Consider the following 21457-nt stretch of genomic DNA (forward strand, 5'->3'; position numbering starts at 1 on the left):
ATGGCGGGGCACTGAACGCTCACTGTGCGGCCAGGGAAGTCTCCAGCAGAGCCTCTGGAAGACATTCCTATTACATATTTATTACTTTGGCGCGGGCCATTCGTGACAGGTGGGAGAGGAGTGAGGTGAGATTCAGACGGTGGGACCCTTGGATGGGACAGATGCCCAGAGCCCCTTCCCCGGTTGGGGGGGCCACGAACCGCCTCTCAGGGCTCAGCAGCTGGTGGTTCAGCCGGCAAGTGCTTGGAACAAAGCCGCCGCCTGCGCTCCGTCTCCCCGGCCCTCGCTAGGCTCTTGCCCGCGGGTACACCTCTCCGGCCTCGGCCAGCGCGAGCCTCCCGGCCAAGAGCTCTCAAACCCCAAATCTTTCCCGGAGCAAGCGAGCGGCCTAGCGGCCACTCCTCTCCCGAAGGGGCGTCAGGGTCCTGGCTGCCAGGCCTCAGCCCCCTCCCCGGGAAGCCGTCGCGAAGGGGTCCCCAGGGGCCGCAGCCTCTAAGGCCCTCTACATTCAATGCAAGGAGCTTTCCGCCAGGCTGAGGTCCCCGCCGGTGAGGGCGGAAGTGGTAAGACTGACGTGTCCTGGGCCGCGCTGCCGAGCGCCGGGAGGACCCCCGCCTTGCCCAGGACAGGCGGGGCGGGGCGAGCCGAGCCTCACGGGGTCCCCGAAGCTGGGCTGGGCCTCCAGATGGAGAAGGCGCAGCGGGGAGTTCTTGAGTAAGCCAGAGCCGTGTCCAGCGCGGTGTAGCCGCAGCCGCCGCTGTCAGGCGCAGCAGCGGGCAACCCCGTGGAGGTCGGTTGGCAGGTCCTCTCCAACCCGCCGCTACCGCGCTGTTCTGGTAGAGACCCCGGCAGGAGCCCAAGGGCAGCTACGGGGCCGCGGAGGCCGCTGGCGCCGCCTCAGCCAGCCCTTCCCGCGCGGTGAGGACCTCGGGGCTATGGCGGGAAGGGACCCGAGGTGCGAGACCGCGCGGCGTTGTCATGGAAACGGTCCAGGGCGCAAAATAGAGGCTCCGGGCCGGACGGGCTGCGGAAGGGATGGACCCCAGGTTGGGAGGATGAGAGAGCAGAAGTGGAGCGGGGTCTTTGGGATAGAGAGAAGTGGGGTAGGGTGGGGGCGGGGAGGGGGTCAATGGGAGCAAGTGGAGCCAGGGGACCTCAGTTCGAGGCACCTGACCTGGGGTTTCTGTAACCTCCCCGGTTTCTGTAACCTCAGGATTCCCCCAAACAGGTTCCATTGCCTTAAGGATGACAGTCGTAGGGAACCCTCGAAGTTGGAGCTGCCAGTGGTTGCCAATCCTGATACTGTTGCTGGGCACAGGCCATGGGCCAGGGGTGGAAGGCGTGACACACTACAAGGCCGGCGACCCTGTTATTCTATATGTCAACAAAGTGGGACCCTACCATAACCCTCAGGAAACTTACCACTACTATCAGCTTCCAGTTTGCTGCCCTGAGAAGATACGTCACAAAAGCCTTAGCCTGGGTGAAGTGCTGGATGGGGACCGAATGGCTGAGTCTTTGTATGAGATCCGCTTTCGTGAAAACGTGGAGAAGAGAATTCTGTGCCACATGCAGCTCAGTTCTGCACAGGTCAGCCTCTCCACATTGGCTATCACGTAGTCCTCCTTCCCAGAGACTAACAGTGCCTTACATATATGGTTCAGGGTACCTTTATGGAAGTTGTCTGATTTGATTCTAACTACAGTACAACCCAGTGTGGCAGGCAGGGTAGGTGATGCTATTCTAATTCAGTTGACTAAGTTACGAACTTGCTTAGAAGTTACTTTTTTCAAGATTACATTGACAGTGAATTGCAGAACTGATAACAGAGCCCACGGTTTCTTACTGCAAGCTTCTCTGTTGGTCATGAGGTCCCAACTATCAGTCCTACATATTTCTGTTTCCTTCCATGCCTACCTCTTGGCTGTTTCTTAACTGTTTTCCTGTAGTCTCTACCTAATCTTCCCTGTCATGCTTTTTCTTTAGTGAATCCTGGTACTTCTCCTTAGTCCACTCCAGACCTCCTTACACCTTACCACTCTCCTTTTTCTAGGCTTTAACCCTGTCAAGTCATACTTGGTCTTTGTTTTGGAGAATCTCAACATACTGGAGTCTAATCCAGTGATTGTCAACAGGGAACAGTTTTGTCCCCCAAGGGACATTTAGCAATGTCTGGAGACATTTTTTATTGTTACAGCTGGGGGTACTACCAGCATGTAATGGGAAGAGGCCAGGAAAGCTACATCCTACAGTGCACGGGACAACCCCACTATGACAAAGAATTATCCACCCCAGGCCGGGTGTGGTGGATCATGCTTGTAATCCCAGCACGTTTTTTTTTTTTTTTTGGAGACAGATCTTGCTCTGTCACCCAGGCTAGAGTGCAGTGGTGGAATCTCAGCTTACTGCAAGCTCCACCTCCTGGGTTCGTGCCATTCTCCTGCCTCAGCCTCCCAAGTAGCTGGGACTACAGGTGCCTGCCACCATGCCTGGCTAATTTTTTGTATTTTTAGTAGAAACGGGGTTTCACCATGTCAGCCAGGATGGTCTCCATCTCCTGACCCTGTGATCCGCCCGCCTCGGCCCCCCAAAGTGCTGGGATTACAGGCATGAGCCACTGCACCTGGCCAATCCCAGCACTTTGGGAGGCTGAGGCGGGCGGATCATGAGGTCAGGAGTTTGAGACCAGCCTGGCCAACATAGTGAAACCCTGTCTCTATTAAAAATACAAAAATGAGCTGGGTGTGGTGGTGGGTACCTGTAATCCCAGCTACTCAGGAGGCTGGGGCAGGAGAATTGCTTGAACCCAGGAGGCGGAGACTGCAGTAAACCAAGATCGCACCACTGCACTCCAGCCTGGGTGACAGAGCAAGACTCCATCTCGAAAAAAAAAAATTATCCACCCCAAAATATCAGTAATGCTGAAGGTGAGAAACTTTGCTCTAACTCTGTGCCTGGGGAGGTCTTGTGTGACCAACTCCTGACTTGCTCTTTATAGGTGGAGCAGCTGCGCCAGGCCATCGAAGAACTGTACTACTTTGAATTTGTGGTAGATGACTTGCCAATCCGGGGCTTTGTGGGCTACATGGAGGAGAGCGGCTTCTTGCCACACAGCCACAAGATAGGACTCTGGACCCATTTGGACTTCCACCTAGAATTCCATGGAGACCGAATTATATTTGCCAATGTTTCAGTGCGGGACGTCAAGCCCCACAGCTTGGATGGGTTACGACCTGATGAGTTCCTAGGCCTTACCCACACTTATAGCGTGCGCTGGTCTGAGACTTCAGTAGAGCGTCGGAGTGACAGGCGCCGTGGTGATGATGGTGGTTTCTTTCCTCGAACACTGGAAATCCATTGGTTGTCCATCATCAACTCCATGGTGCTTGTGTTTTTACTGGTGGGTTTTGTGGCTGTCATTCTAATGCGTGTGCTTCGGAATGACCTGGCTCGGTACAACTTAGATGAGGAGAGCACCTCTGCAGGTTCTGGTGATGACTTTGACCAAGGTGACAATGGCTGGAAAATTATCCATACAGATGTCTTCCGCTTCCCCCCATTCCGTGGTCTGCTCTGTGCTGTGCTTGGCGTGGGCGCCCAGTTCCTGGCCCTTGGCACTGGTGAGGTGATAAAAATGAATTGGGGATTTATCTCATGGGGTAGAACTAGGTATGGAGTTTGTTCAGAAAAGGTCTGTGGATCTTCTATCCAGAGGGGCAGACCTAAGGGATAAGGTGGCTCTAGCAAGGATGCGCGTATTCTATTGTAGATTTTCTGGATAGCAAAACTGGGGGAGATTGTTTTGCTGGAGGCCCTGGGTCTGGGAGAAGGGGGGCTGATTCCTCTGAAATTGCTAGAAGAGACACAGGTGAGGCCTAACATGGGCTTTCCACTACCGTCCTGCAGGCATTATTGTCATGGCACTGCTGGGCATGTTCAATGTGCACCGTCATGGGGCCATTAACTCGGCAGCCATCTTGTTGTATGCCCTGACCTGCTGCATCTCTGGCTACGTGTCCAGCCACTTCTACCGGCAGATTGGAGGCGAGCGTTGGGTGTGGAACATCATTCTCACCACCAGTCTCTTCTCTGGTGAGGACTTTCCTTTCCCTGGTGGGCCTTTCTGGACTTAGGAATTAAGAATACATTGTGGCTGGGCACAGTAGCTCAAACCTGTAATCCTAGCACTTTGTGAGACCGAGGCCGGAGGACCACTTGAGTCCAAAAGTTTGAGACAAGCCTAGGCAACATAGTGAGACCCTGTCTCTATAACAAAAAATTAGCCGGGCATGGTGGTTTACATCTGTAATTCCAGCTACTTGGGAGGCTGAGGCAGGAGGATTGCTTGAGTCTAGGGAGCCTGGAAAGTTGAGGCTACAGTGAGCCATGATTGCACCACTGCACTCTAGCTGGGGTGACAGAGTGAGACTGTCTCAAAAAAAAAAAGAACACATCATTGAACTTGAGATAGAGTCAGGATGAGGCTTGAAGGGAAGGAATATTGTAAAAGAAACAAGAAAACCAAAAAAGACAAGAATGCACTTCTTTTGAATAGTTTAACATTATAAAGCCCTCGCAGGGCGCGGTGGCTCACTCCTGTAATCCCAGCACTATGGGAGGCTGAGGGCGGGCAGATCACGAGGTCAGGAGATCAAGACCATCCTGGTTAACAAGGTGAAACCCTGTCTCTACTAAAAATACAAAAATAAAAATTAGCTGGGCGTGGTGGCAGGCACCTGTAGTCCCAGCTACTCGGGAGGCTGAGGCAGGAGAATGGCGTGAACCTGGGAGGCAGAGCTTGCAGTGAGCCGAGATCACGCCACTGCACTCCAGCCTGGGCGACAGAGCGAGACTCTGTCTCAAAAAATAAAAATAAATAAAAAAACAAACAAAAATTTATTTTTGTTTGTTTATTTATAAATAATATGTCCTAGGCAGTGTGGTAAGCACTCAGCAATAAGTGTGTGAAGTAGGTAATATTTCCATTCCACAGATGAGGAAACTGAACTAAAGGCTGCTTAAGTAACTTGTCTGAGATACACTCCTAAAAAGTAGTGAACCAAGTTTCAGCAGTCTGACTTGTATTCTCACCTGTTACACTAAAGTAACACCCTTTAATTTTTATTTTGAAGGTGGGCCCACTCTAGACTTTCAAGCCAGATTGCCCTTTCAAAGGCAGTAGTAGTCCCTGTTCTGAACCCTTCTTGTTCCCAATCCTATGTGTCTGATTTATATCCCATCACATTTATATTTGAACCAAGGCTTTCTGAAAACAGGGCCTTAATCCAAAGGAATGTCTCGTGCTAGGAATTACCAACTCCAAGGCAAGACAGGCCCCTGGAGGCAGGTGGATTTGTGTTACTCTCAGATTATGTAGTAGCTACCTGGATCCTTAATGACACTGGGGTTGGGGTGGGGGGTGGTAAGATTAAGAGCAAAGAGGCCGGGCGTGGTGGCTCAGGTCCGTGATCCCACCACTTTGGGAGGCTGAGGTGGGCGGATCAAGAGGTCACGAGATCGAGACCATCCTGGCTAACACGGTGAAACCCCATCTCTACTAAAAATACAAAAAAATTCGCTGGGTGTGGTGGCACATGCCTGTAATCCCAGCTACTCAGGAGGCTGAGGCAGGAGAATGGCGTGAACCGGGGAGGCAGAGCTTGCAGTGAGCGGAGATCACGCCACTGCACTCCAGCCTGGGCAACAGAGTGAGACTCTGTCTCAAAAAAAAAAAAAAAAAAAAAGAGCAAAGAGTAATGGGATCTGAAAGGGTGGAGGTGAAGGTAGTTGACTCTGTAGGGACATCCAGGAGCATGAGTCTGCTGTTAAGAGTGGCAGTCTACTTCACCCCCCTCCCCTTTTGGTCCTGGATATAAGTGGGTGCCCTTAGAGATGTAGCTCCTAGTGTTGACCCTGCTTCCGGGGGCCATCCCTGCAGTGCCTTTCTTCCTGACGTGGAGTGTGGTGAACTCAGTGCACTGGGCCAATGGTTCGACACAGGCTCTGCCAGCCACAACCATCCTGCTGCTTCTGACGGTTTGGCTGCTGGTGGGCTTTCCCCTCACTGTCATTGGAGGCATCTTCGGGAAGAACAACGCCAGCCCCTTTGATGCACCCTGTCGCACCAAGAACATCGCCCGGGAGATTCCACCCCAGCCCTGGTACAAGTCTACTGTCATCCACATGACTGTTGGAGGCTTCCTGCCTTTCAGGTATCCTCCCTTTATTCCATGGCTATCACTGTCAGGTTCCTGACCTCAACTTTTCCTGTCCCTACTCATCCAGTACCCTAACCCAACCTGCTGATCCCTGGTTCAGTAGTACCATTCAGAGATCATTAAATGGTTCCTCCTATCCCCAAGCAGGACTGAGCTTGAATCAGTTCACATATAAGAGTGTCTCACTTATAAAGCCCTCCAGAGACATCTCCCCCTTCACCTTCCTGGTTTCTGACTTTAGTGTCTATGGACATCATGTGGGGTTTAAAGCCCATTTGATGATCCATTTACTTTGTTGAATATCTCTTTGTGCCAGGCAAAGAATGAAGTGGAAAGTAAAATGGACAAGATCCCTGCCCTCAATCTATTAGGGAAGATATTCTTGAAGTGAGAACAGCTAATCATAGGCAAAAAATCCCCATGAAGCCAGGAGATCTAGGGCAGAGAGTGGAGTGAACTCACTTTTCACAATGACCCAGCAACATGGGAGAGGGCGGGGGCTGGATTTCAGCCCAGCCACTGTGCACAGCCCTTTAATGCTGTGTATCATCTCTTTTCTTCACAGTGCCATCTCTGTGGAGCTGTACTACATCTTTGCCACAGTATGGGGTCGGGAGCAGTACACTTTGTACGGCATCCTCTTCTTTGTCTTCGCCATCCTGCTGAGTGTGGGGGCTTGCATCTCCATTGCACTCACCTACTTCCAGTTGTCTGGGGAGGATTACCGCTGGTGGTGGCGATCTGTGCTGAGTGTTGGCTCCACCGGCCTCTTCATCTTCCTCTACTCAGTTTTCTATTATGCCCGGCGCTCCAACATGTCTGGGGCAGTACAGACAGTAGAGTTCTTTGGCTACTCCTTACTCACTGGTTATGTCTTCTTCCTCATGCTGGGCACCATCTCCTTTTTTTCTTCCCTAAAGTTCATCCGGTATATCTATGTTAACCTCAAGATGGACTGAGTTCTGTATGGCAGAAGTATTGCTGTTCTCTCCCTTTCTTCATGCCTCGTTGAGCTCTCCTACCAGCTTCTCTTCTGATTGACTGAATTGTGTGATGGCATTGTTGCCTTCCCCTTTGCCCTTTGGGCCTTCCTTCCCCAGAGCGGGCCTGGAAATTATAAATCTCTATTACATAAGGAGTATATATTTGAAATTTTTAAGTTGCCTTTAGTTTTGGTCCTGATTTTTCTTTTTACAATTATCAAATAAAATTTGTTAAGAAAAAGGCTCATGTAGTTGGAGGTTTTGGTCTGGATATAGGAACTCCAGCCTGCGGTTAAGGGCACGGCCCTTTAGAAAGCCGAGCTGGCCACTGAATGCCCGAAGCTTGAGTTCTCCAACCCAACTTGGGAACTCCCGGCGTGGGGAACCCACATTGCCAGAGCTGGGTTTCCGCGACTCAGCCGGTGCTCAGCATAACGGAAGTGGAGGAGTCGGACCTCTTTGTGGGAAGTGAATTGAATCACCTTGGCAACCCTCGGGGAGTGTGGCAACGCCCTTTCCGCCGGAAGTGGGTGTCAGAACCTCCACGTGCTGTCCCTCCCCCTCCCCTTCTCGGCCCATTAGCGGCGGCTCAGCTGCTGCCATGGAGCCCGCCGGGCTGGAGCAGCTCCTACGGGAGCTGCTGCTGCCGGACACCGAACGCATCCGTCGGGTACGGGAGTAGGCGTAACCCGGCCAGGGCGAGCGGGAGGTTGCCGGAAAGACCCGACTCTCACCCCTAGCTTCCCCCCAGGCCACGGAACAGCTCCAGATCGCTCTTCGGGCCCCCGCCGCTTTGCCTGCTCTCTGCGACCTGCTTGCCTCGGCGGCCGACCCCCAGGTGAGACCCCTGACTCTCCCCTCCGAGCTTCCCACTGTACGCCACTGGTCAAGCCCCAATATCCGCCCCCTGCGGTCCGCTCAGCACCCTCCTGCCCGGACCCCCACGTGCTTGTTTCCTCGTCTAGATCCGCCAGTTTGCGGCCCTCCTGACCCGCAGACGACTGAACACCCGCTGGCGACGGCTGGCGGCGGAGCAACGGGAGAGGTGGGTTGGGTCTCGGTTGGGGCGGGGCCAGGCGGAGACTTTTCCTGGGCAGTCTGGGTACCAAACACCTGCCCTCTGTGTTCCAGCCTCAAGTCCCTGATCCTGACGGCCCTGCAGAGAGAAACAGAGTAAGTACCTACCCCCTTTTCTCGGGATCCTGACGACCTTGTCAGGGTTTCTGCCTTCCCTTTCAGTTCCATGCTGGGACTTGTGGGGTAGGGACTTCAGTTCTAGACCCAAGGTGGAGTGAGAATTTTAAGGCTATTTTGAAGACTGAAGTTCTTGAGGAAGGGTGACTATGATCTGCCAAACTCAAGTCAGAAGAATACGACTGAAATTCAGGCTAGTAAGACTGAACTTAACAGATTACATGCCCGCAGTGCTGCCAGGCTCCCTCTGAGCTGCTGTCTCATGTGTCCCAACTTGGTAAAGACCCTGTGCCCACACCTCCTGAAAGTTTCTCTCCTGGCTGCCCCATTATGCCTGGCCACTATGTGCAGAGGAAGGTATTGGAAAGCGATAGAGGAGATCTCTCCTGTTTGCAGGCACTGTGTGAGCCTCAGCCTGGCCCAGCTTTCAGCCACCATTTTTCGAAAGGAAGGCCTGGAGGCCTGGCCACAGCTTTTGCAGCTTCTTCAGCACAGTACCCACAGCCCCCACAGCCCAGAGAGAGAGGTACCATCACATGGTTGGCAGGAGGGAGGGACTAAGAGGCGGGATAGACCATGTAAGTTTGCTCTCCAATCCTCTATTCTTGGACAGATGGGGCTTTTGCTGCTAAGTGTGGTGGTGACCTCCCGGCCCGAGGCCTTCCAACCCCACCACCGGGAGCTTCTTCGGCTTCTGAATGAGACTCTTGGTGAGGTGGGCTTTCCTGGGCTGCTCTTCTACTCCCTGCGCACTCTGACCACCATGGCCCCCTACCTCAGCACTGAAGACGTGGTGAGATGTGGGCCCTCGTATCTTTGACTGCCTTTCCTCAGGCCTTCATGTCCTTACCTGTAAAAGTTACAATGCTGCTTTGGATTCTTTACCTGCCTGTGGCCCTTCCTGACAATTGAGAGGGGATGCTGTAGGTGGGCCTGGCTATTACGCCTGGGCTCCTCCTCGCAATTCAGGCTATGAGGAAGCTGTCGGCTGCTGGGGTGTGAGATTAGGCTGCATCATGCTCTCTGTGATGTGTCCCTCAGCCTCTCGCTCGGATGTTGGTGCCCAAGCTGATCGTGGCTGTGCAGACTCTGATCCCCATAGATGAGGTGAGGACAGGTGGGCAGGAGCTCTGTTGGAAGAAGAGTGCAAAAGTGTCCAGCTTGGCCCACTGAAGAAGAGCATGGTAACCTTGTGCCTTGTTTGTCAGGCAAAGGCCTGTGAGGCCCTTGAGGTTTTGGATGAACTGTTGGAGTCAGAGGTGCCCATCATCACCCCCTACCTCTCTGAGGTCCTCACATTCTGCCTGGAGGTGAGCCTGGAGTGGACATGACCCCTGCTACGTGCTCTGCTGGGACTTTCCTTCCCTGTCTCTGATTCTTACTATTCTCTGGACAGGTGGCTAGAAATGTGGCCCTGGGCAATGCGATACGCGTACGTATTCTCTGCTGCCTCACTTTCTTGGTCAAAGTCAAGAGCAAGGTGAGTGAGTGCCCATTGACACACATCACCCCACCCACCCTCCACCCTCAGTCTCACTCCTGGGACTTTCGGTTCATCTCAGGGTATCTAAAGTACTGTGGGAGTTCAAGCCTTGGCCTAGCCTCACCCCAGCTCCTGCCTGGGAGATTGGAAATTTTCTGTCAGACCCCTTATGGCCTGGAAGACTGGAATTTTTAATGTGAGCCCATCCTGGGAGCAGATTCTTAGGGACACTGTTCCACCTTCTCTGTCAAGGCCTTACTGAAGAATCGTCTCCTGCCACCCTTGCTGCACACCCTTTTCCCCATTATGGCTGCTGAGCCCCTGCCAGGCCAGTTGGATCCTGAGGACCAGGATTCAGAAGAGGAAGAGTTGGAGATTGAGCTGATGGGGGAGACTCCCAAGCATTTTGCAGTACAGGTGAGATGTGGGGCGGGACACGGGGGGAAGGTGTTAGGTGGCTGTGGGAGGTTGGGGAGGCAGAGATGGAGTCGAGCAAAGTAAGTCTCCCCATCCTATCTTAGGTTGTGGACATGCTGGCGCTACACCTGCCCCCTGACAAGCTCTGTCCCCAGCTGGTAAGTGTGGCTCTGTCCTTCTAGTATCCCTACCTCCAAGTGTGCCGAGTCCCCTGAGGCCAAGGACATTTACCCTGGGAGGTGTGAAGGTCTATTTCCACAGGAATGGGCAGGCTCTTGCTGGGGTTTCAGAAGCATGCCACATGCTTCCCTAGATGCCCATGCTGGAAGAGGCCTTGCGGAGCGAGAGCCCATACCAGCGCAAGGCTGGACTCCTGATGCTGGCCGTGCTGTCTGACGGAGCTGGTGACCACATCAGGCAGAGGTATCTATTCCCCTATCCCAGGGTGAGGGTTGCCCACGGGGAGGACCATGGCTGTCATGGTTTACGCTTGTTGTTCAAGCTTATTTATCAACAGCATTTTCCCCCATTCTCAGAAGTGTCCTGGCTTGGAAGATAAATGACATGGCTTCCCAGCTATAGGGACCACCCTCTGGTGACAGGAAAAGCCTTGTTTTTTCCAGGGAAAATGAAGAGAACAGGTCAGCCTAGGGCTGTTAGGTATAGCTCCTCAGCCTGTGTCCTCTTGTCCTGCCCTATCTAGACTGCTGCCCCCACTGCTGCAGATCGTGTGCAAGGGCCTGGAGGACCCCTCGCAAGTTGTACGCAATGCTGCGCTATTTGCCCTGGGCCAGTTCTCAGAAAACCTACAGGTGAACCAGGCTGAATGTGGGAGCCACCACTTGAATGTCCCCTTCCCCTCACCTTTCATCTCTTCAAGCATCCCTGCTGCCGTCACACTCTTGTGTGTGCCCTGCAGGTGAACCTGACTCAAGCCCTGCTTGCTCCCTCCCCCAGCCCCATATCAGCAGCTATTCAAGGGAGGTAATGCCACTGCTCCTCGCCTACCTGAAGTCGGTGCCTCTTGGACACACACACCACCTAGCCAAGGCCTGCTATGCCCTGGAGAATTTCGTGGAGAACCTAGGTAGTGACGGCAGTGGGGAGCTTGGGGGAGGGGGATGAGGCAGCGGCTTTGGCTGAAAGTGCAGGATGTGCATCTTCCTGCATTGGTGCCTATGGTGGAGGAAAGTGTGTGATGGTGCCACAAAGGGGTTTCTGCCTGGAGGGAGGTGGGCATGCAGGTAGGAGATCTGGGTCGGTTGACAGAGGAGCATCCTTTTTCCCACAGGGCCCAAAGTGCAGCCCTACCTTCCGGAGCTTATGGAATGCATGCTGCAGCCCCTGAGGAACCCCAGCAGTCCCCGGGCCAAGGAGCTGGCTGTGAGCGCCCTGGGAGCCATTGGTGAGGAGAGAGGCAGGAGGCAGGGATGTGGGGTTCACCCAAAGGCCCTGTGGCTGGTGGTCCCTGCCCTTTCCAGCTCTGATTCTGTCCTTCCGTCCTGCAGCTACAGCTGCCCAGGCCTCACTGCTGCCCTACTTCCCTGCCATCATGGAGCACCTGCGGGAATTTCTGTTAACAGGCCATGGGGACCTTCAGCCTGTGCAGATCCAGAGCCTGGGTGAGTGAGAGGCTCCCAGGTGGGGATCCCAGTGCCAGCAAAGGGCCGATGCTCACCTGGTGTTGACAGAGATTGCCCCCATGGGAGCACGGATGTCTTCCTTCTCATCAAAGGGGTTGTTCTTCACCTTGTACTAAGGGGTAGGGGGGGATTTCTGAATCCCTCCCAGCTACCACCTTTGGTCCTGTAGCCCACCTCCACCTCCTGGTGCTAATGGAGCCCTTGCTCCCACAGAGACACTGGGAGTGCTGGCACGAGCGGTGGGGGAGCCCATGAAGCCGCTGGCTGAGGAATGCTGCCAGCTGGGTCTGGGCCTGTGCAACCAGGTAGACGACCCTGACTTGCGGCGCTGCACGTGAGTGATCCCTCACCCTGCCTCTGCCCTTGTCCCCACCCCTCCTTTCTGCCCACTGGACCCACTGGAATCCCCACCCCAGACTCTAGTCCTTTGGTTTGGACCATAGCCAGGTGTTCCTGGGCTCCCCCATCCTGTCTGGTGGTAGCAAGCGGGACCATACAGCTTCTTCTGCCTGCTTTGACCAGGTACAGCCTATTTGCCGCCTTATCGGGTCTGATGGGCGAGGGCTTGGCACCCCACTTGGAACAGATCACCATGCTCATGCTGCTGTCACTGCGTTCTACCGAGGGCATTGTGGTGAGCAGAGGGTGGGCTGGGCCAGGCCAGCCCTGCAATGGGATTTATCTCCTGGGCCCAGCTGAGCCAAAGTCCTTGCCATGCCTCCACTCCAGCCTCAGTATGACGGGAGCAGCTCCTTCCTTCTGTTTGACGATGAGAGTGATGGGGAAGAAGAGGAGGAGCTCATGGATGAGGATGTGGAAGAAGAGGATGACTCAGAGATCTCAGGGTGCGGAGGAGTGCTCTTCTGATCAGGAATCTAGACTTTGGTTTTAGACCAGGGGACTAGTGCTGGATCTGCTCCTCTTGGTGCCTGATCACCACTGCCTCCCCATGTTACTCTAGGTACAGCGTGGAGAACGCCTTCTTTGATGAGAAGGAAGACACCTGTGCTGCCCTAGGGGAGATCTCTGTGAACACCAGGTGAGCATTCGCCCTTCCCTGGCACTGAAAACCCTGGCTGGGGGCCCCTTACCCATGGCTGTGTCTCTCTCTAGTGTGGCCTTCCTTCCATACATGGAAAGTGTCTTTGAAGAAGTATTTAAACTGCTGGAGGTGAGTGGGCCAGTGGGTGGAGTGGGTGGGGTTCTCAGGCTGGGGGCCCTGTGTTCACAGTGCACACAGCAGACACATCCTGCCCCTCCTCATCTTGCAGTGCCCTCACCTGAATGTGCGGAAGGCAGCCCATGAGGCTCTGGGTCAGTTTTGCTGTGCACTGCACAAGGCCTGTCAAAGCTGCCCCTCGGAACCCAACACTGCTGGTGAGAAGGAGAGGCTGGGCCAGGCTGGGGGTTCTTGGGGCGGGGCAGGGCCTGACTGGTGCTTCAGCCAATAATGTCCCCAGCTTTGCAGGCTGCCCTGGCCCGAGTGGTGCCATCCTACATGCAGGCAGTGAACAGGGAGCGGGAGCGCCAGGTGGTGATGGCCGTGCTGGAGGCCCTGACGGGGGTGCTCCGCAGCTGTGGGACCCTCACTCTGAAGCCCCCTGGGCGCCTGGCTGAGCTCTGTAGCATGCTCAAGGCTGTGCTGCAGAGGAAGGTGAGCAGGGCAGGTGGGCTTCGGGAAGGAGACGTGCCGGGCCCAGGCTGGGGACTGGCTACAAGTCCACCCCCATACCCCGATGAAAAGAGAAGGGGCCTGAAAGCTCTGGCTAAGTTGAACTACTTCTTGTAGACAGCCTGTCAGGATGCTGATGAGGAGGAGGAAGAGGAAGATGATGATCAGGTGAGCGCCAGGGATGAAAACTGGGACCAGGTGGTCCAGGCAGTCTCCACAGGGACAGGGGTGGACAGTGTATTTGTTCTTGGCCTGGGGCAGCCAGGGCCACTAAAAGAGATTGGTAATGGTCAGAGAGACACAACCCTGATCCCATTAAGCCAGTGGGAGTTCAGGGAAGGAGAGCAGTGTGGCCTGGGGTGTGCTTAGAGCGATAGGCAGGAGCAGAAGAGCTAGGGGAAGAAGCTGGGCAATGAAAACACCCAGTCTGAGAGGGACCAGCCCTATCAACCACGGGCAGCCCCAGGGACCCCTGCAGCTGGTGGCAGAGCATGGTAGGGATGTGTGCAGTCACTGAGCTGGCCCTGGTGCTCCAGCCCCTGACCTGGCTCCACAGGCTGAATACGACGCCATGTTGCTGGAGCACGCTGGAGAGGCCATCCCTGCCCTGGCAGCCGCGGCTGGGGGAGACTCCTTTGCCCCATTCTTTGCTGGTTTCCTGCCATTATTGGTGTGCAAGACAGTGAGTGTCCATCTTCTGGCTTCAAGCCCTAGTCCCCTCGCGTACCCAGTGCCCACCTCAGCCTTTATCCTTGGCCCAGGCTGATCTGTACTCCTTCCTGTTCTCTGCCATCAGAAACAGGGCTGCACAGTGGCAGAGAAGTCCTTTGCAGTGGGGACCTTGGCAGAGACTATTCAGGGCCTGGGTGCCGCCTCAGCCCAATTTGTGTCTCGGCTGCTCCCTGTGCTGTTGAGCACCGCCCGAGAGGCAGACCCTGAGGTGCGAAGCAATGCCATCTTTGGGATGGGCGTGCTGGCAGAGCACGGGGGCCACCCTGCCCAGGAGTATCCTTGGCTCACAGGAGGGGAGGGACTGGGGGTTGGGGGAGTGTCCCCAGGGCTTGCAGGTGGGCAAGGTCTACCTGAGTGTGTGGCCATTCCTTGACTGTGGATCAGACACTTCCCCAAGTTGCTGGGGCTCCTTTTTCCCCTCCTGGCGCGGGAGAGACACGATCGTGTCCGTGACAACATCTGTGGGGCACTTGCCCGCCTGTTGATGGCCAGTCCCACCAGGAAACCAGAGCCCCAGGTGAGGGAGGGAGACATCAGGCAGAGCCTGGAAGCTGAGGAGGGAGGGTGGTGGAGGGCAGGGCAGGTTGGCCTGAGATATTTGTGTGCCCAGGTGCTGGCTGCCCTACTGCATGCCCTGCCACTGAAGAAGGACTTGGAGGAGTGGGTCACCATTGGGCGCCTCTTCAGCTTCCTGTACCAGAGCAGCCCTGACCAGGTAACCTTGTGGCTGGCAGCCCTCAGCGGGGAGCGTGCCGCTCCACTCAGTGATAGGCACTGTCTGCTGATGAGGCTCAGGAGCTCCAGGCTGTCGGTTGCACCTGATGCAAGGTGACAGTTTCAGCTGTTCTTTTGATACTCCCTGCACCATTTCTTATTTGTCTGCAAGGATTGGCAGCCAGTCCTGTGATGGGACAGGAGAGACTTCCTCCCTCCACATAGCATTTTTCCTGAGGAAGCTCCATTTCTACCCTTTGGTCTGAGCCAGAAGTTGCAGTTTTCCCAAGCTGGTTTCCTAAACCAGGGCCCTTTCAAACTGTGCTCTGTGGAGCCCTGGGTACCTCTGGGCCACCACACCATACATTTCAATTAGATCAGCTCTGCTCTCTGAAGAGATTTTGGCTGTACCAAGTAGCTAGGTTTGGAGTCATGTCAGAGTGTTTGTGTCATCCTTGTCTTATACCTTTAGAGATTGTTGTGTAGGTGGAGCTCCTGGGTGTCTGGGTTTCTTTAGGTCTTGAGGCTATGACTTTAATCATCTTGTTCCACATCCCCCATTCCCTCCAAAAAAGTCATTACCACCAAGTTTCATTGGTCCTGCTCATGTTCATAGTTGTCTTGGATGCCTGTGAATCAGTACCAGGTGCAACCACCCCAATAAGAGACTCTGCCACTCCTTGGTCCTGACCACCCACCTAGACCTGGGGTCCGGGGCTGCTCCCCTGAGTCAGCCACTCTTTCCTCACAGGTTGTAGATGTGGCTCCAGAGCTCTTGCGTATCTGCAGCCTCACTATGGCTGACAACAATATCCCACCAGGTGAGGATGGGAGTCACGGGCAGGGGCTTGGGGGAGGCTGGGAGTGGCAGGGCTCAGAGGACCTGGGGCAGCGAGGCTTTAGGAGCCCCAGCCTTTCTCCCTCCCTCTGCACCCAGACACCAAGGCCGCACTGTTGCTGCTCCTGACATTCCTGGCCGAACAGCACGCCGACAGCTTCCAGGCAGCTCTGGGCTCACTGCCTGTTGACAAGGCTCAGGAGCTCCAGGCTGTGCTGGGCCTCTCCTAGACTGCAGGCTGCAGCCAGTCCAGAGAGAACAGAGCCTGCCCAGGCCTTAAGACCACCTCTCAGCCCAGTTCAGTTCTGCCTTACCAAAGATTCTGGGACTCATACCCATTTGGCGCCAGCCCCACTTGCTGCCTTACAGGGCTGTCCCTGAGGCTGGATCTGTTACAAATGAGTCATGACATCATACTGTAATAAAAGCAGCTTGTTTTCTGCTTGAACAATAGCTCTGAGAGCAAGAAGGCTGGAAGTGCACATTCAGAAATGAAGTAAGCAGGACCCAGTGAGCCACGACGTGGTTTACTAGAAGTGGCCGGTTTCCTGGCAGCTTTGTAAATGGACTCTAACCTCGGTGGAATCTGGGCCCTGGCTGGATCAGGAGGCGACCATATGGCTTTTCTTGTTCCACGCGAAGAATCTGTTGCGCTGAGAGCACTGTGAGGGGAGGAGAGGGCAGGTTGGGGGAGTCCCTGTATGGGCCTCTGGTCTGTGTGTCCCTGCGCCACGTACACACACACACATGCATACACTCACCCAGGAGCATGTAGAAGACCCGAGCGGCCATCCTGCGGGGGCTGAGAGGTGACACCAGGCTGCTGAAGTCGGGCTCCCTGTTGGCCTGAAGCTCCACTGCCACTGCCCTATAGGGATCAAGAACATTAGCAGAGGCTTCAGCCCGGGTCCACCCCATCAAGGTGCCACCTCCCTGGTACCTGTGCACAGCTTCCAGGGAGAGCAGCTCGAGCTCTGGGGGCAGCACCAAAGGCATCTCCATGGGCACCTCAGGGAGTTCAGGCACCACGGGCAATGCAGGAGGTTCTGGCCGTTCCACCTCAGCCCAGGCCCTAGGAGAACATGGGAGTAAGAGCAGGGAAGGTGGCAGCTGTGACAGTGACAAGGGGCATATCCATCCCAGCAGCCATTTCTACCACCTGGCCAAAGGCTGTGGGCCCTGGCTCCCATGGAGCCTGGCCGCTTACCACCGTTCTTCTGGTGGGATGAGGCTGATGCGGGACTTCTCCTCTTCAGCTGCCTCTAGGGAGAGCTCTGTTCGGGGAGGAAAGGCGCTGGGGGGTGTCTGCTTGGGTGGTAGTTAGGGCCTTGTGGCCACCTGGTATAAGTAGATGGCAGAGCTATGCAGTGACTTGTTAAAAGCACATAGGTGGGAGAGCAGAGGAGGAGCAGTCTGTGCTTCCTTATGTCACACACACACGCCTTCACTCATGAATGAGCTTGAGCAGTTGGGACACTAGTTTCCTGGGACAGTGGTAAGGGTGGTGGTCCCACTGCCCCTCTTCTCTAGGTGTTTACCTGAAGATACCATAAGGGGACCACTGGGCTCCTGGGCCTCCCTCGGGACCTGGGGACAGGAGAAGCAGAACTAAGACCCCAAGCATCTGGGACTCGGGCCTCAGAAGGCACAAGGCCAGTGAGCAGGGGAGGGCAGCCAGTTGGTCAGGCAGACCCTGGCACTGGGGCGATGCAGGCAACAGGTGGTGCAGTTACCTCGATCTCACTTGGAACTTCAGCCTTTCTCCTTTCCTCCTCAGCAGCCTCCTCTTCGGCCTCCTCGGGCAGCTCTCGCCTGAGTGCTCTTGGGGGTGGCTGGGCACAGCGGGTCCAGAGACCCAGTAGTTCAAGGGGTAGCCAGCCAGCTGTGGACAAGAAGGCAGTAGGCACAGGGTTTGAGGCGAGAGGAGCACCAGGAATGAGGAATTGGTTTTGAGGATCCTTTGTGCCCATCCCCGCCATTCTTACAGAGAGTTGGGGTTCTGAACAACTCTGCAGGGCCTGTGATGGTCCTCTCAGGAGGCTGCACCTTGGGCTGTGTGGTGGGGAAAGATCAGAAGCCTCATTATGGAGCAGCCACTCCTCAGGTCCCCTTTGCCTCTTTGCAATGCATTGTTCTGGGGCTTCTGGACTTCCCCAGCTTTTGGGCTCGTGACCCTGCCTGCCCTGCCATTGCTAAAAGAAGGACTTTAACCTGGTGCCCATGGGTAGGACAGTTGGGGTCACTAAAGGACCATGAAGAGTTGTACATGTGCAAACCCACATCGCCTGCATTTTCTGGAGAATGGAGGGGATTTTTCATCAAGTTCCCAATCCTACCCCCAACCTCCTGAGGAATTTAGAAGGCTCAGCCTGCATGTGCCCCTGGTATCCCTGCCAAGATTCTTCCCTCCCCCAGCAAAGCCTGGGCTGTACTCACACATTCCCAGCAGTGGGCTCTGGTTTGCAGTTGTTCCTGGAATTTCTTCCGGGAGATCTGAGTCTCCTTGTCCCAGAACAGTAACGGGCGACGACGACGGCGGCGAGGAGGTGGGAAGACTGGGGGCCTCCTCCGCTGAGTGGGGAGGGCAGGTAGGGGCAAGGCTGCCCATTACTCCTTTTCCTGTCATTCTAGTGGACTGCTAACAGGACCCCACACCCCGCCCCTAGAGGAACCTGGGGAAAAGGCTTGTGTGGGGTCTTCATGCACTTGAGCAGCTCATACCTTGCATAAGGGTACCCATCTGGGAAGTGCAGGCCAGACACAATGGGGCATAGAAAGGGACATCTTTTATCATCTGCACTAAGGACCCCTGTAAGCTAGCAGTGGCCCTGGGCTTGGGGAGGCAGCTCTGGTGGGGGAGGGCAAAGAGGAGGAGGAGGAGGATTGGAAGGGATGCTACTCACCTCTGGGCTGGGTGGGGCTGGCAGACGCAGTTCCTCTGGGGGGGTCACCTCTGCAACAACACCCAAGGTTGTGGCTCTGTCCCATAAGCCCCTTACCCCTTGCAGATGCCAGGGCAAGAAACTGCAGGGTCCTCCCTTTAGCGAGGTGGGATATAGAGCCCTTGTCTGCAGCAGTATAGAAGTAGTCCCAGAAAAGCCCCTGGGGCGTGGTGGGCACTCACCCATGAGTAGGGCCCCAGGCTCCCAGCCTATCGGCCTCAGCTCCTCAGGGCCCAGGACCTGGACTGGAAGTGCCTCTGCTATTCCTTCCACCCTGAAGGGAAATGGGCAAGAAAAATGAGGAGACCCTTCCCAGCACCAACATCCTACCTGGTCTAGGAATTCCTGCCCTTACTCTGCAGGAGCTGGAGGTGAGAGCCGGGGGACTACGATTTCACCCTCTGGGACCCGGAGCTCCTCCCTTGGCTCTGTGGAGAGAGAATCGGAGTTCAGAGGATGGAAAAGGAGAAATGGGAACATTGTCCAGTCCCAGACTACCCATGCCAGGGGTCTGACCATCCAGCTCCAGGCGGGCCCTATGCTGCCAGAGACACCTACTTTCTAACAAGATAGCTTCATCTTCCTCTGCGATCAGCAGGTCCAGGTCTCGGCGGCTGACCTCTGGGAGCTCCTCTTCACCCTGTCCAGAGAGAAGAGCAAGGGGAGGGGATTCAATAACATTTCTGAAAAAGGCAAGTGGATCCAGGACAGTGGATCCCAGAGGCATGCCACAGGGCCAGGTTCAAGGAAGCCACTGGGTGCTCAGGTGCCAGGGACAGAGAATAGGGAAGTGGAGACAGAAAAGGCAGGACTCTGGGGACAGAGAGAAGTAGATGCAAGGGGGCTGGACTTCAGGCCCTGTGTGCAGGGAACAACTCACCTCAATCCGCAGCATCCGTATGGGCTCTGCCTCCCGGAGCGTGATGGCCTCAGGGGGCAGCACAGTGACCAGAATCCTGTCTGGAGGAACAGGGGAGTCACCAGCCTCTCTGCTTCTTTCCAAATTCCCACAGCCGTGCAGTCAGGCAAAAGCATGGACTCTGAAGTCAAGGTAACCTGGATTCTAATCAGACCCCGGCTAATCTCTGGCATCCTGACCCTGGCTACACTGCTTAACCACTGTGAGCCTCGCTTTTCTCGTCAGTAAAGTGGGGAGGCTGGGCGAAATGGCTCATACCTGTAATCCCAACACTTTGGATTGCTTGAGCCCAGGAGTTTGAGGCCAGCCTGGGCAACATAGCGAGACTCTGTCTCTACAAAAAATTTAAAAACTAGCCAGGTGTGGTGGCTTATCCCTGTGGCCCAGGCAACTCTGGAGGCTGAGGTGGAAGGATTGCTTGAGCCCTGGAGGAGGAGGTCAAGGCTGCAGTGACCTATGATCATACCATTGCACTGCAGCCTGGGAAAAAAAGAAAAAAAGAAAAAAAAAAAAGCCAAGTGTGGTGGCTTACGCCTGTAATCCCACCACTTTGGGAGGCTGAGGTGGGTAGATCACCTGAGGTCAGAAGTTCGAGACCAGCCTGGCCAACATGTCGAAAACCCATCTCTACTAAAAATACAAAAATTAGTTGGGCGTGGTGGTGCATGCCTATAATTCTAGCTACTTGGGAGGAGAATTGCTTGAATCTGGGAGGCAAAGATTACAGTGAGCCTAAAGTACACCACTGTACTCCAGCCTGGGCTACAGAGTAATACTCTGTCTCTCAAAAAAAAAAAAAAGGATAAAAAATCTGACCTCAGAGGACTCTTGTGAGGTACTGATTAGGTTACACACATAAACTGCCCCTTGTGGGCCACGGTGGCTCACGCCTGTAATCCCAGCACTTTGGAAGGCCGAGGCGGGCGGATCACCTGAGGTCAGGAGTTTGAGACCAGCCTGGCCAATGTGATGAAACCCCATCTCTACTAAAAATAGAAAACTTCGCCAAGCATGGTATTGCACATCTGTAATCCCAGCTACTAGGGAGGCTGAGGCGGGAGAATGGCTTGCAGTGAGCCAAGATCGCACCACTGCACTCCAGCCTGGGCGACAGAGCGAGACTCTGTCTCAAAAAAAAAAAAAAAAAAAAGGGCCCCTTACAGGGCCGGGCTCTTAGGCTCAAAAATGGTGATTTCTACAGCTCTTGGGCCTGCCTATGCCTCTCACCAGAAAGAAAGTTCTCTCTGCTGACCTGGCTTCCTGGGCTCTGTAGGGACTTCAGGAGGGATCTCTTCAACTCTCTCTGGAATTGCAGCCTCTAAGAGGTGTCGAATCTTTGGGGAGGGATTGGAAACAACAGATAGGGTTCAGCTTCAGCCCCCTTCTTTCCCACTTTCACAACCTTCTTCAACAATGCACAGTAATCTCCTTTTATGCCTAATTCTTGTTGCACTGACATCAGCTTGCAGTAAACTCACCCGCCATCTGGCCTCCTTTGCTCAGTTCCTGTTCTCACCTCCCTTCCCAACCCAAACCCCAGTTATCTAGCCCTCATCAATTTGTGCAAGAAGTCCAGGCACGGTGGCTCACGTGTGTAATCCCAGCACTTTGGGAGGCCAAGGTGGGTGGATCAGTTGAGGTCAGGAGTTCGAGACTAGCCTGGCCAACATCATGAAACCCCGTTTCTTTTTTTTTTTTTTTT

General features: G+C 54.8%; 3 protein-coding genes across 15 annotated transcripts in view; 2 read left to right on the top strand and 1 right to left on the bottom strand.

Moving 5' to 3' along the window:
• The first annotated feature begins 303 nt into the window (after window positions 1-303).
• Window positions 304-7445, top strand: TM9SF1 (transmembrane 9 superfamily member 1). 7 transcript variants are annotated; one of them, XM_023227293.1, is made up of 6 exons: window positions 304-918; window positions 1435-1590; window positions 2999-3620; window positions 3907-4092; window positions 5939-6212; window positions 6784-7445. In XM_023227293.1, the coding sequence occupies exons 2-6, from the start codon at window positions 1507-1509 to the stop codon at window positions 7175-7177; spliced, it is 1560 nt and encodes a 519-aa protein (XP_023083061.1). In that variant the 5' UTR covers window positions 304-918; window positions 1435-1506; the 3' UTR covers window positions 7178-7445. The 7 variants fall into 7 exon arrangements, with proteins under 7 accessions (XP_023083061.1, XP_023083059.1, XP_023083058.1 ...); XM_023227291.1 differs by having other exon boundaries at window positions 304-955; window positions 1214-1590; window positions 6784-7444; XM_023227290.1 differs by having other exon boundaries at window positions 304-955; window positions 1229-1590; window positions 6784-7444.
• Window positions 7262-16347, top strand: IPO4 (importin 4). The gene is made up of 30 exons (XM_023227279.1): window positions 7262-7871; window positions 7953-8039; window positions 8167-8246; window positions 8333-8374; window positions 8792-8921; window positions 9009-9188; window positions 9437-9502; window positions 9604-9705; window positions 9792-9875; window positions 10131-10295; window positions 10400-10453; window positions 10609-10718; window positions 10999-11107; window positions 11253-11382; window positions 11587-11700; window positions 11804-11917; window positions 12152-12272; window positions 12461-12572; window positions 12668-12783; window positions 12900-12977; window positions 13052-13109; window positions 13210-13315; window positions 13399-13592; window positions 13728-13778; window positions 14167-14292; window positions 14407-14615; window positions 14727-14859; window positions 14953-15057; window positions 15808-15877; window positions 15994-16347. Exons 1-30 carry the CDS (start codon window positions 7803-7805, stop codon window positions 16122-16124), a joined length of 3246 nt encoding a protein of 1081 aa, XP_023083047.1. The 5' UTR covers window positions 7262-7802; the 3' UTR covers window positions 16125-16347.
• REC8 (REC8 meiotic recombination protein) overlaps window positions 16309-21457 on the bottom strand; it is a 9558-nt gene continuing 4409 nt past the window's right edge. For 3 of the 7 annotated variants that reach the window (XM_026455062.1, XM_023227281.1, XM_023227280.1), the window contains 13 exons: window positions 21008-21089; window positions 19717-19796; window positions 19395-19476; window positions 19192-19264; window positions 19019-19110; window positions 18798-18847; window positions 18331-18465; window positions 17880-17946; window positions 17628-17776; window positions 17433-17481; window positions 17102-17168; window positions 16835-16966; window positions 16312-16762 (listed from right to left, as the gene is read on the bottom strand). In XM_026455062.1, the coding sequence (XP_026310847.1) occupies window positions 16465-16762; window positions 16835-16966; window positions 17102-17168; window positions 17433-17481; window positions 17628-17776; window positions 17880-17946; window positions 18331-18465; window positions 18798-18847; window positions 19019-19110; window positions 19192-19264; window positions 19395-19476; window positions 19717-19796; window positions 21008-21089 (1356 nt within the window). In that variant the 3' untranslated portion in view covers window positions 16312-16464. Of the gene's footprint in view, window positions 16967-17101; window positions 17233-17432; window positions 17482-17627; window positions 17777-17879; window positions 17947-18330; window positions 18466-18797; window positions 18848-19018; window positions 19111-19191; window positions 19265-19394; window positions 19477-19716; window positions 19797-21007; window positions 21090-21457 lie in introns of all 7 variants that reach the window. The other 4 variants (XM_026455063.2, XM_026455064.2, XR_003309607.2 and 1 more) reach the window with 3 other exon arrangements.

This window comes from Piliocolobus tephrosceles, chromosome 6, assembly GCF_002776525.5.
Source record: "Piliocolobus tephrosceles isolate RC106 chromosome 6, ASM277652v3, whole genome shotgun sequence".
Taxonomy (NCBI): Eukaryota; Metazoa; Chordata; class Mammalia; order Primates; family Cercopithecidae; genus Piliocolobus; species Piliocolobus tephrosceles.

Bases quoted from the DNA above. Each gene is read 5' to 3' on its own strand.
- TM9SF1 (XM_023227291.1), top strand. From the start codon at position 1,246: ATGACAGTCGTAGGGAACCCTCGAAGTTGGAGCTGCCAGTGGTTGCCA. The intron at 4,093-5,938 runs GTGAGGACTTTC...CCATCCCTGCAG, and splicing joins CACCACCAGTCTCTTCTCTG to TGCCTTTCTTCCTGACGTGG. The intron at 6,213-6,783 runs GTATCCTCCCTT...TTTTCTTCACAG, and splicing joins GGAGGCTTCCTGCCTTTCAG to TGCCATCTCTGTGGAGCTGT.
- IPO4 (XM_023227279.1), top strand. From the start codon at position 7,803: ATGGAGCCCGCCGGGCTGGAGCAGCTCCTACGGGAGCTGCTGCTGCCG. The intron at 10,454-10,608 runs GTAAGTGTGGCT...ATGCTTCCCTAG, and splicing joins ACAAGCTCTGTCCCCAGCTG to ATGCCCATGCTGGAAGAGGC. The intron at 15,058-15,807 runs GTAACCTTGTGG...CTTTCCTCACAG, and splicing joins ACCAGAGCAGCCCTGACCAG to GTTGTAGATGTGGCTCCAGA.